The sequence below is a fragment of the Amia ocellicauda genome, chromosome 2, assembly GCF_036373705.1.
Source record: "Amia ocellicauda isolate fAmiCal2 chromosome 2, fAmiCal2.hap1, whole genome shotgun sequence".
NCBI classification, from domain to species: domain Eukaryota; kingdom Metazoa; phylum Chordata; class Actinopteri; order Amiiformes; family Amiidae; genus Amia; species Amia ocellicauda.
In genome coordinates, this window is record NC_089851.1 from 47554180 (window position 1) to 47568211 (window position 14032).

Sequence of the window (14032 nt, forward strand, 5' to 3'; positions counted from 1 at the left end):
GAGATGGTCTGAGATCAGTTTGCTTTAGAGAGGCCTGAGTTTGTTTGCAGCGTTCACATATGCATGACATTTTTTGCGAACTGTTGAGTTCACTTAAAACCGCTGAAATGAACCCAGTGTGAAATCACCCTTAAACACTATACGTTTGTGAATGAATGTATAAGATCCTTTTTACATTTGAAATTAATGCATTAACTACCTGTAACCATGTTTATGTATAGTATACCATAATATAAATAATATCTGAGTTCTTTATATGTATGCATGATAGTTATGTAGAAGTTATGTGTACATGTAGTTTAATCTGTATGACCATGCAGATATCTAGTCATTTTTCATGGTGCTGGGGACAATGATTGATGTTCCAGAAATTGATACATTGTACAAGTAGTAGATTCCATGATACCATAGGGGTATTAGTTCTAGTTAATTATTCTAGTTTTTTTTTTTTTTTTTTTTTTATACAGGTTGTTTGTTTTTCTGGCATCTGGCCCTATTTCCAAATATCACCTCACATTGTGAACTAAAGAGACTTTACTAACTTCAAGGCATACATGAGATATGACATGACATATAAACAGGAGCTTAATGGCCCCTTGAAATTGGGTTTGGCTACTGACAAAAAAATATTCAGGAGCCAGATGTATTGAAGCATATAGTGGACTTTATTCAAATGCTAATGTAATTGGAAAATGAAAATGCAATCCCACAATTGCATATTCATTTTTCATTTATGCACACATTAATTGGGTCAGAATGAAAATGCATTTGCATTTTCATATACTAGTATGCACATTCGCTGACTATTAAAATGTTAATGCAAAAGCCAATTGCATTTTCATAGACTTCACCCACTTCATGGTGGACTTTATTAAAATGCTAATGCAATTGTGAAAAGTGAACAGACAGCTGGGAGGGGCCTAAAAGGATGTGGGTCCATGACAATTTGTCACTGTCAATTCACCAATTGGTCCCCACGACAGTTCCCCCTTTGACAAATCCTACATGAGCATGTTTAACTAAGTGCATTAACTTACTGTAGAGCTATAGAACATATACATGCATATATGGTTATATTATTTTAATAAATGTATTAACCCTCACACTAAGCTCACAGGGAACGTTCTACGTGTCAGGACTACAGCACTCTCTCACAAATCACAGTGCTTGGTATAGCGCAGCAAATTACTTAATTTTACATAAATATAATGATCAGATGAAACCTATATATCACAAGAAATGTAAGACATTGAAGTTTTTAATGCTTAATATTAATTTATTTTTGGAGTGAATATGGGAATGTGCATTAGCAAAAAAACGTATGTTATACAGACACAATTTCTATTATCAAAACAATGTTTACAAAGTTAACACAGCATATAAACACTTAAACAAATCAGTTTTGGCGGATATTCAATAGCATCTCTGCACAAGAGCAATGCTTTATCATACTGAGCAGTGTCTTTCCGTTCAGGTACAGTCACGGACCACCTGGTGACACACAAAGCTGCAACACGCTTGCAGAGTCTCAGTTTCAGAAAGATTGTATCCAGTTTTCGATTTGCAAGTAGTAGTATTTGGTTATTTGTATTTCAACTACAGTTTTGTTTGGCCACTCGGGTATGTGTTTGGACTGCACCTAGACACCTCTGACAAATGCCCTTGTACAGTGGATTCGGTTTGTCCTATCAATACACAAATTGGTACCGTTGTCAATAAGCCACTGAAAGGATATGTGTAGACATAGAGGTAGACATGATTTTACTTGTTGAAACAACATGCAGAAAAACTTTTTTTTATTATCTTGTGTTTTGTGTAGTGTGTTACTCCAGGCTATGTTCTGAGCACATATATAAAGATTTTCCTTTCAAATGAGTTATGGGCTTTTGAAATTGGGCCAGTCCTTTTAGGAGGAAATCCCATTTTTTTTATGTCAGATGAAGAGGTTAATATTATATGCATTGAAAAGTTTGGAGCCTTTGAATCAAATTATAATTTTGTATTTTAAGATATAAGTTGAGCTGTGCATATGTAATATAACTGATGTCTAGTGTTTTTCTTTTTCTCCTTTACAGCCGGATCTGTGGTAGCCCTTGTCCAGCAGTTTGGCCTGATGTTATAAAGTTGCCATATTTTAATTCCATGAAACCAAAGAAACAATATCGAAGACGATTACGGGAAGAATTTGCATTGTACGTATGGTCTTTGCTTACCACGTAATAAAACATTCTGCATTTGAAAAAGCTATATTTTATCTTAGTGTATTGTTGTTGTTGTTATTATTCAAATGGATGGGTTAACATTGCCTCTCACTGTACAAAAGTACTTTATTTTACTTTTATCATTTAATTATAAGAGTGATTCAGTCACTTTAAACTTGAGGTTTTGGAATCTCTTGATAGTTGAAATTAGTATTAAATAACAATAATATTGAAAGTGTGAAACTGGATACCATTAATCCTTTTCAAGAAAGGTAATAATTTCTAAAAATCTAATATGCCTATAATATGGTGATTTTATCTCTACCTGTAGCCTACTTCATTGACAGATTGAATCTCATACATTACTGCATTGCTTTGCATTTGTTTTATTGATATATTTGCTTCTTCCCGTTGTCCATGTTCCATTCCATGTATTACTGTCATAGGAACTTTGTCCCTCTCATACCTTAGAAAACTATTTCTGGGGTATATTGTGTATACTGGTATTATCAAACTCCCCCCCCCCCCCCCCTCTCTTTTCATTAGTATCCCAACAGCAGCACTAGATCTCTTTGATCATATGCTTGCACTGGACCCCAGCAAGCGTTGTACTGCTGAACAGGCTCTTCAAAGTGATTTCCTCAAGGATGTGGATCCTGCCAAAATGCCTACCCCTGAGTAAGTATCTCTTTTCCAACCATACTTTTTAGTTGAAAATCAAAAATAAGTAATGTGGTTTCTTGTATGATGGTATTTATTAAAGGACTACTTACTAGTATTTCATAAACTTATTATCATTAACAAATATTTTAAAAAGTATAAACATTTTGTATTTTGTTGATTTTATTGTTTCCTAAAACTCATTTAACTATCATAAATGTCTGTTTTTGGTGTGGTGTTACCAACATTTGTTGGTTCTACTTTCAGCTCTACTGGCAGCTTTTGTAAGAAACTAGCTGGTTTTCAGGTGTCATAGGTCTTGCTCAAATTTAACTGCTAATTAAATACAAATAAATGTTTATAAGTGAAGGAAAGAGCAGACAAAGCAGCACTGCTTGGTTTATTGATACATTACTGTACTGCAAATGGGTAGACTTCTGCCAGATGTCTTCACCACTCAACAGGTCAGTGGATTAATGAGGATTCTCTAAAGCAGATTAAAATGTCATTCACAACATGTAAGATCAATAATTATTTATCTAAACATATAATCATAATGTGACGTATAGTAGTTTTTCCTTATAATATGATACTGATTCGGGGAGGCTAAAATGCTGTCTTTATCTTTTCTTGTAGCTGTGCTACAAACTGATCTTCTAGAGTTCTGCTAGTTTTGATTTTTTATATATATATATGTGTGTGTGTGTGTGTGTGAAATATATGACAGAGGTCTCGTATTATTTAATATAACTTGTAAACATTTGTAAAAGGCATTTTCAGTCTGTCCGACAATTTCTGTAACATCTTTTTCTGAAAATCCATTTGATAGTTACACGGGCACATGCCAAATGGCATTGAAAGACGGAGAAAGCATACTTTCGAAAGTCATGTTTAAACGAGAAACTGTCTGCCTCCCTTGTTATCCCTTTTAGGTAAAGATAAACAGAACCCTGTTTTATTAAAATGAGCAGCATTGGCATTAGGATAATAAGATTACAGTACAACAGACGTATCTTGTGGTGGGAATCTTGATGTTACATTGCAGGGCTCTGTATTGTAAATGTGGGGGGAAATAAAAACAAACTCCTTCAAACTGTTTCCATATCTGTAATCAATATTTGATTTAATGTATTTATATGTGGGTTATACTTGCTTAATGAGGCATACAGTGGGGGAAAAAAGTATTTGATCCCCTGCTGATTTTGTACGTTTGCCCACTGACAAAGAAATGATCAGTCTATAATTTTAATGGTAGGTGTATTTTAACAGTGAGAGACAGAATAACAACAACAAAATCCAGAAAAACGCATTTCAAAAAAGTTATAAATTGATTTGCATGTTAATGAGGGAAATAAGTATTTGACCCCTTCGACTTAGTACTTGGTGGCAAAACCCTTGTTGGCAATCACAGAGGTCAGACATTTCTTGTAGTTGGCCACCAGGTTTGCACACATCTCAGGAGGGATTTTGTAGATCCTCTCCAAGTCATTAAGGTTTCGAGGCTGACGTTTGGCAACTTGAACCTTCAGCTCCCTCCACAGATTTTCTATGGGATTAAGGTCTGGAGACTGGCTAGGCCACTCCAGGACCTTAATGTGCTTCTTCTTGAGCCACTCCTTTGTTGCCTTGGCTGTGTGTTTTGGGTCATTGTCATGCTGGAATACCCATCCACGACCCATTGTCAATTCCCTGGCTGAGGGAAGGATGTTCTCACCCAAGATTTGATGGTACATGGCCCCGTCCATCGTCCCTTTGATGCGGTGCAGTTGTCCTGTCCCCTTAGCAGAAAAACACCCCCAAAGCATAATGTTTCCACCTCCATGTTTGACGCTGGGGATGGTGTTCTTGCGGTCATTCCTCCTCCTCCTCCAAACACGGCGAGTTGAGCTGACGCCAAAAAGCTCGATTTTGGTCTCATCTGACCACAACACTTTCACCCAGTTCTCCTCTGAATCATTCAGATGTACAGGCCCGTCTGAAGTTTGCCAATGAACATGTGCTTTCTTGAGCAGGGGGACCTTGCGGGCGCTGCAGGATTTCAGTCCTTCACGGCTTGGTGTGTTACCAATTGTTTTCTTGGTGACTATGGTCCCAGCTGCCTTGAGATCATTAACAAGATCCTCCCATGTAGTTCTGGGCTGATTCCTCACCGTTCTCATGATCATTGAAACTCCACGAGGTGAGATCTTGCATGGAGCCCCAGACCGAGGGAGACTGACAGTTATTTTGTGTTTCTTTCATTTGCGAATAATCGCACCAACTGTTGTCACCTTCTCACCAAGCTGCTTGGCGATGGTCTTGTAGCCCATTCCAGCCTTGTGTAGGTCTACAATCTTGTCCCTGACATCCTTGGACAGCTCTTTGGTCTTGACCATGGTGGAGAGTTTGGAATCTGATTGATTGATTGCTTCTGTGGACAGGTGTCTTTTATACAGGTAACAAGCTGAGATTAGGAGCACTCCCTTAAAGAGAGTGCCCCTAATCTCAGCTCGTTACCTGTATAAAAGACACCTGGGAGCCAGAAATCTTGCAGATTGATAGGCGATCAAATACTTATTTCCCTCATTAACATGCAAATCAATTTATAACTTTTTTGAAATGCGTTTTTCTGGATTTTGTTGTTGTTATTCTGTCTCTCACTGTTAAAATACACCTACCATTAAAATTATAGACTGATCATTTCTTTGTCAGTGGGCAAATGTACAAAATCAGCAAGGGATCAAATGTTTTTCCCCCACTGTATTACATGAGTACACCTATAACTTTCCCCTTGCCATCCTTAGTCTTCCTCTCTGGCAGGACTGTCATGAACTCTGGAGTAAAAAACGTAGGAGGCAGAAGCAGATGCCTGAGGAGGTGACTGCTCCCAAGGTCCCTAGGAAAGATACTGCCTTTGGAATGGATGACAGCAGAAACAACACACCTCAAGGAATTCCTCCCAGTCAACACAAATCTCAGGGCACATCCAGCATAGGACTTGGTCAGTAATTCACAATTAAACCAATTCATAAACTAGTTAGAAACCAATACAGCATTGGTATTATTGTTCCTCAGTTGGTTTCTGTGCTTAATTAGAAAAATAAATAGCACGATACCATATAAATTAGCCATATGGTCCACACAGTGCTGGTTCTAATCTAGACTGTAGTAGGTCTTGTCCAAACTGCTCTTATACTAAAGGAGACAGCCTTTGCAAAATGTATGATCTTATAGATGTCGTCTTAAATGCACACATATCAGTATATTTGCAGTGGATTTAATTTTATTTTATTTATGTAAAAACAACAAATGTCATGGGTTGATGTCACAGCAGTAAATATATTTTTGAGCTTGCATGTACAAAATATTGGTCTTCCCTTGTTTAGACTAGATTGTGTGTAAGGGGGGGCATATTGTAAAAATTCAAAAATGTTCTTCTGGTTTGAAATTCACTTTGCATCCCATGTATTTGGTGCAGATACTAAAGGCACTGGATCTCAGCTGACCCAGGAGCAGCTGACAGTTCTGCTGAATCTGCTCCAGTCAAAGACCTCAGTCAGCATGGCTCAGTTCGCTCAGGTCATGAACATCAAAGTTAACCCAGAGACGCTTCAGCAACTCAACAAGCTGTCACTTCCTGCTGGGATCCTCTCTGAGGCAGAAAAGGCCCAGGAAATCCAGCCACCTCAACCCCTCCAGGAGCCTCATAAGGCAGCTGCAACATGTCCACATCCTGCCCCCTGTGTGCCTCGAACACCGCCACTGCCACCTCAGCTCAAAGTCGAGGGGGAGGCTGCCCCTACTGCTATCCAGAACGCCTTCACTGTGCTACTCGCCCAGCTGCTGAAGGTCCAGCAGACGCAGAAGAAAGAGCCCACAGTTCAAGGAGAGGTAGAGTTCAGTGCTGGGAACGATGTGCCTCAGGAGGATGAGCAGGCCATAGAGGCCAGTACTTCTGCTACACCAGGTAAACCAATGCCTTGCACTGAACACATCTTATACTGAGATTTTTTTTTCCCTCTTGTGGAAATTTTTATAACCCCATGTTAATTTTGAACCATTAAACCTTCACGCTTGAAATTCAAAGTACTGAGGCTTACTGCTCCACAGCTAAGACCTGCAACTCAATTATTATTTTTTTTTACTTAATTGAGTAATGTCTAATTTCCAAATTAGCCTTTCAATAAACAATAAATATGGCTACTACCTTCAGTGTGTTTAATATAAATTTGATGTAATGTAATACACATTTACATTCTTTATTTTCTTTCTTTGCTTTCCAGTGTCAGAAGATGGTGTCGCACAACAAGAGAATGTCCCTGCTCCTGAGCCTCCACGTATCCTTCCTCCAGATCAAAGGCCCCCTGAACCTCCTGAGCCCCCACCAGTCACAGAGGACTTGGACTACCGGCCAGAGATGCCACCTCAGTCGGGATGCGTGTCCCTTGCAGGCCCCTCGGACCCGCATGGTGAAGTCAAAGCTGCCCTTTTGCAGCTCTTAAACCAGAATAGTGCCCCTGAACCGGAATTTCAGCCTGAGGGTACCTATCGCCCAGATGGCAGCGATTACAGAGACCGCTTTGGGCTAGTTCCTTCATTTTCTTCCAGTGGGTACTCCACCGAGGGTTTTGGGAGCAGCTACCTGGGCAGTGGGGAGAGGTCAAGCTTCTTGAGTGGGCTAGGGGGAGGATTGCAGTCTCATGCACTGAGAGAGATGTTTAGTGGTGCAGTCTCTGCTTCTCAAGCTGGTAGCAGTGGGTGCCCCCTGACTCCTGGCTACCAGGAGCCTTTCTCCAGTACTTTGACCTATGGAGATAGTGGGGCCAGTGGAAGCAGCTATTCAGGGCGGGGAGGAGCCAGTATGATGTTCAGTGGGGATAAGGACCATCGCTTTGAGTATAATCACAGCCCCATACCTGTGCTGGTGAACAGCAGCAATTCAGAGTGTGCTCACGGGGGAAGCTTTCCCCTGCCAGGCAGTGTCCACACCTACAACCATGGCCTGAGCAGGCAGGACAGTGCTCCGACAGGGGGACATCCACAGTCCCAGAGCTGGGGATCCCCCTCTCAAGGTGGGGCCTACCCCCAAGGCTACAGGTCACACATAAACACATCCACACTGAGGGGCAGGGGGTTACCATACTAAACCTTAGGATGGATATTTAAAAAAAAAAAAAAAAAAACACTCAGGCTTTGTCTTTGAAATTAACAGACTTGTGTAAACAAACAAAAACAAAAACAAACAAAAAAAAAATTCCCCTCTTACAAAAAGTTATATGAACTGGGGAGGGGGATGCTCTTACCATTTCGTATTGTTTTTAATCTATTGTACTGCTGTCTTTTAAATTAAATTGACACTTTTGAGTGTATATTTACCAAACCAGGTTATTGTTTTTATCTGTGCTTTAGCATTTTTTTTATGGCTTTAGACAGATTAGTATTAAACACATTTTAAAACTGCTGAACAGATAGTAAAAATGTATTAGGCAAATGCCAAGGAGATCCTTGTGCACAAAGAATAAATATAGATTTGGACCAGCTGTGTTTTGCACATAGCCAAGAAAGGTTATATTTAAGGTACTTGGATACATTTGCCTCCCTGCTCTAGGAATCCCATTGTTTGGAAAGGTCACTGTTGGTCTTGGACTGAGTGTCAGTCCTTTTGCTGAAAATTCTTGAATATTTTAGTATGCCAAGTGTCTATATTTATTAAGTTACATAATTTTTACAGTTGTGCTCTATATATGACCTTTACCCATGTAAATTGGAAAAGGAGAAAAAAAGCATTTAACTCGAGCAAATCATTTTTTGTACTTTTAAATTTTCTGGAAAATGTTTATTAAATAAATTAATTAAAAAGTGGTCTTGTAGCTACCCTTTACTAATGTAAGTCAAAAATAAATAAATTGTGAACCCAAATTTCTGGATGGTTTTACAGTACTACACCCTTGTAGTGGGGACTTAAGTAAATCTGAAAAATATTATGGATGCTTATACATACCATTTTCTCAAATTTAAGAAGCACATCATTTTAAGTCATAAATTCAATTATTGTGATAATTTGGCCTTACATTTCTCATTGGTAGTGTGACAGATTATGAATTTATATTCTGAAATAAGTACAATCAATTTTTAAACATTGAAGGAACTGATCTTTTCTAACTGGTTTACCAATGTTATGTTATGAAAATCAGTGACAATTAAAAACTTAAGAAACCAATACTAAAGTTCAAAACTGAAAACAAGTGCTCACTGTATGACTGTATTTTTGTATATTCCATTTACATTTCATATCTAGTAATTTCTTTTGTGATTCCAAATATATCAGTGTGGATGGAAATTACTATAGAATTATACAAGTACAATGAAATGCTGAGTATTAAAATATATTTGCTTAAAGCAAGAGGGTAGAATGCAGACCTGGGGCCAAGTAGACGTACTTTGTTAAAGGGTGGGTACAAGTACAGATATGAGTACATATTTATCTTTGTATTTCAGTATATTTCAGTACAAGGATAAGTACACTACCGGTCAAAAGTTTTAGAACACCCCAATTTTTCCAGTTTTTATTGAAAGTCCAGTGAGTCCAGTGAATAACCTGAAATGGTACAAAGGCAAGCGGTAAACTGCCAGAGGTTAAAGAAAACTGTTTAGGTTACCAAAAATTGAAAAATAATATAAATTTCAGAGTTATATGTTAGTGTGTTACTTCACCCTCATGCATTATTTGGCAGTGTTACATGCAGCTCCTGTGCATAGAAGTTACACTGTATTCCTACAATGCGCACATCGTTTGAAAGCTTATTCTCTTGGCTAGTGGTCCATTTCATTCTCAAACAAATCCGATTTTCCACGTCGCCCGCCGTCATTCAGAGCCCAGGGGGTAAACGTGCAGTCTGCTCCGAGGGGTCTCATTCAGACAGTCACAGATCACCCAGTTTCGATCATATTGCAAATAGGCTTGTTTTGTTCAGAACAACCTAACTATTAATTCAATATATATTGTTTGATGTACTCTAAAACACAGAGAAGTTCAGATCTAATTATGTAAAATCATTGTGTATTAGTACACTGTAAAAAGTTTTCCATCTTGACATTTTGAGCTCTCTACAGGTGTGTGTTGCTTCTACCAGAATGTGGATGGTCTTGTTTTGATCAGTAGACTGTCTGGTTCCAGAATATGTCATAATTGTCAATATTTTATGAGATTTTGTATCCCTCCACCACCATATTTTAGAATGCATTTTAGAGAATGCTTCACATAATTAGAAAGCTGAGAGTCTCAGCTTTCATGGGATACCAAACACTTGGTAAACAACACAACAGTCAAGAGTACACATGGGATTTGTCAGTTTAAGGGGTTAAATTTTGTTAAAGAAGTCAAACAATTGGAGATAAAACAATTCCATATTTGTTCTGTGCTTAGTACATGGAGACACTAAACTGTGTACATTTCAATATAAACTGGAAAAATTGAGGTGTTCTACATATATACAGACTGGTGACAAATTAAACCACAAAGCAACATAAAGTGTCTCAGTAAGGTGTTGGGCACCACGAGCCGCCAGAACAGCTTCAATGCACAGATTCTATGAGTCTCTGGACTGTACTGGAGGGATGGAACACCATTCTTCCAAAAGATATTCCCTCATTTGGGGTTTTGATGATGGTGGAGGAGAGCGCCGTCTAACACGTAGGTCCAAAATCTCCCACAGGTGTTCATTTGGGTTGAGATCTGGTGACTGCAAAGGCCATAGCATGATTCACATAATTTTCATAGACATCAAACCATTCAATCAACCCTCGTGCCATGTGGATGGGGGCACTCCCATCAGGATAGAAATGTTCTGCATTCTTTATGTTCCTCCACTAATTTATTTAGTTTTTTCATTTAATTTGTCACCCATGTGTGTGTGTATAATATGTATATAATGCATGAATGAAATCTGATGAAAACAATTAGTTGAAATGTGTAATTTGATCAGAATGTTTTACTTTTTTAAAGTTTGTTCCTTTAATTTTTATTTATTTACTTATTTTTTTTATTTTAAATGTTGAACTTCGAAGTAGTGTGGATCATTGGGAACATGTGAAAAGTGTATGCCGAAGTCTCTCCACAATCTCATTAGCCCCTTCAGACCTGAATTATGTTTCAACGTTTTGAAATATTTAACAATGCCTTTTTCTTATCTTTAATGCAACCACAAATGAGACTATATACACATATATATATATATATATATATATACATATATATACATATATATATATATATATATATATATACACACGTCTATATACATATACATATATACGTATATGTATACGTGTATATATATATACACACACACACACACACTCACCTAAAGGATTATTAGGAACACCATACTAATACTGTGTTTGACCCCCTTTTGCCTTCAGAACTGCCTTAATTCTACATGGCATTGATTCAACAAGGTGCTGAAAGCATTCTTTAGAAATGTTGGCCCATATTGATAGGATAGCATCTTGCAGTTGATGGAGATTTGTGGGATGCACATCCAGGGCACGAAGCTCCCGTTCCACCACATCCCAAAGATGCTCTATTGGGTTGAGATCTGGTGACTGTGGGGGCCAGTTTAGTACAGTGAACTCATTGTCATGTTCAAGAAACCAATTTGAAATGATTCGACCTTTGTGACATGGTGCATTATCCTGCTGGAAGTAGCCATCAGAGGATGGGTACATGGTGGTCATAAAGGGATGGACATGGTCAGAAACAATGCTCAGGTAGGCCGTGGCATTTAAACAATGCCCAATTGGCACTAAGGGGCCTAAAGTGTGCCAAGAAAACATCCCCCACACCATTACACCACCACCAGCAGCCTGCACAGTGGTAACAAGGCATGATGGATCCATGTTCTCATTCTGTTTACGCCAAATTCTGACTACCATCTGAATGTCTCAACAGAAATCGAGACTCATCAGACCAGGCAACATTTTTCCAGTCTTCAACTGTCCAATTTTGGTGAGCTTGTGCAAATTGTAGCCTCTTTTTCCTATTTGTAGTGGAGATGAGTGGTACCCGGTGGGGTCTTCTGCTGTTGTAGCCCATCCGCCTCAAGGTTGTACGTGTTGTGGCTTCACAAATGCTTTGCTGCATACCTCGGTTGTAACGAGTGGTTATTTCAGTCAAAGTTGCTCTTCTATCAGCTTGAATCAGTCGGCCCATTCTCCTCTGACCTCTAGCATCAACAAGGCATTTTTGCCCACAGGACTGCCGCATACTGGATGTTTTTCCCTTTTCACACCATTCTTTGTAAACCCTAGAAATGGTTGTGCGTGAAAATCCCAGTAACTGAGCAGATTGTGAAATACTCAGACCGGCCCGTCTGGCACCAACAACCATGCCACGCTCAAAATTGCTTAAATCACCTTTCTTTCCCATTCAGACATTCAGTTTGGAGTTCAGGAGATTGCCTTGACCAGGACCACACCCCTAAATGCATTGAAGCAACTGCCATGTGATTGGTTGGTTAGATAATTGCATTAATGAGAAATTGAACAGGTGTTCCTAATAATCTTTTAGGTGAGTGTAATTTATATATATATATATATATATATATATATATAGTGTTCAATTTTTATTTAATTTTTTTAATCAAAACTCTTTAATTGAATCCATCCACTTGAATGGACATTGGGTCCAAACAATTTTAAAATACCAATACAATAGCATAGCATCATATATAGCACTTTAGTTATGGTACAGTGTGAGGTCATTAGACTGCACTATAGTTTCAGTTTAGTTTTTAGGTGCACCTCCATGTGGCTGGGCTATAACCATGTACCTAAACTTTGCTGTGTGCTTTTCCACTCATTGTCGTGAGGTACAGCTACCCTAGGAAGTGACTGTGAGATACCAAAGGTCAAAACGCATTCTGGGACCCTCGGCACTCTGAGATTTAGTGTTTAAAACTGGAGGCTGAAATACCTTAAACATTAAAGTGCAATAAACTTTGGACTGAAACGGTTTTATGATATCTAACAGATAGTCTTATACCAGATATTCAAAATTAGAAACGGGGACATATTGAAAAAAATATGAATAAAACAAATGACATCACTTAAAAATATGACAGTGTTTGTTAGGTCAAAATTAACACTTAATTTTCTATCGGTTTTATTTAGTTTATTTTGTTGAGCAACGCATCGAAACACTGCTAACTCCTGATTTATGCTTCTGCATCTCTGTGTACATGCGTGGGCGTTGTCCGCAGATGTTTGCATAGGTGTCTTCATTCTTGCACGCATCGTTGACTCGTATATAGGCGGCAGTATCTCATTTACCACTTCACAATCTACAGAAAACGTGCACCTAGGGTTGCCAACTTTCTATCATCCAAATATGGGACAGAAGGCAGGGTGCCAGGGCGGTGTGGGTACTTTTAATGAATGTTACAGGAACTACACACAAATTGCCATATTGCATCCTGTATTTGCAGATCTATATTGTCTTGCTATAGGTGGACACTAGAACCGCCAAAGCCGCTTTTTCAATTAAAAAGTAAATCTGTGTATGTGAATTTCTTGCCCGCATAGCTGTACTTATAAATGTTTCAGCTGTAAACTCCTCAAACTTGATGATGATGTTATCCGGTCAGTCAGATCTGATTCTCAGCGATTCTATAGGCCATCTCTCGCCACGCTTTCCGGTCTTGGACTTTCCCTTTCAGCTGTTCTATGCCTAAGCCAGTGTCCATTTTGATGGTGTCGAGCCACAGCGTTCTTTGGTCCTCAAACTTAATAAGCTATAAATACTTACTTATGCAGTAGGTTATACTGAATATAATATAGCCCACAATCTGGTCTTTGTAATACAATTAGTAATTGTGAAAGATTTATGATCACGTTGATTGGTGAAACACATGATTTTCTACATATCATATATTCATTATCATCATTGTGTATTAGATTAGTCCTGATCGGCTCAGCAAGTTTCTAACTTTCCTTTGGAATTCAGTCATGATCACATTGCAAACCCAGGTCTCTGGCTCAATGCATTGATCAGTCCTCCCTGTTATCGTACAATGTTGACACAACATTGTAGCAACATAATACAAAATAATTTACATTGCTACAACATTGTGTGTAAGCAGGGTTTAATCATGAATGCTAATTCTTTTGTATTCAGTATTGACTGGTGCACAAAA

General features: G+C 38.5%; 1 protein-coding gene across 1 annotated transcript in view; it reads left to right on the forward strand.

Annotated features, from left to right (window-relative positions):
- The window catches only part of cdk13 (cyclin dependent kinase 13), a 55536-nt gene extending 47316 nt beyond the window's left edge, over nt 1–8220 (forward strand). Inside the window, exons 10-14 of the mRNA XM_066687261.1 lie at nt 2076–2192; nt 2748–2879; nt 5645–5841; nt 6319–6807; nt 7124–8220. Coding sequence (XP_066543358.1) covers nt 2076–2192; nt 2748–2879; nt 5645–5841; nt 6319–6807; nt 7124–7986 — 1798 coding nt within the window. The 3' untranslated portion in view covers nt 7987–8220. The remainder of the gene's footprint in view (nt 1–2075; nt 2193–2747; nt 2880–5644; nt 5842–6318; nt 6808–7123) is intronic.
- The last annotated feature ends 5812 nt before the right edge of the window (nt 8221–14032 follow it).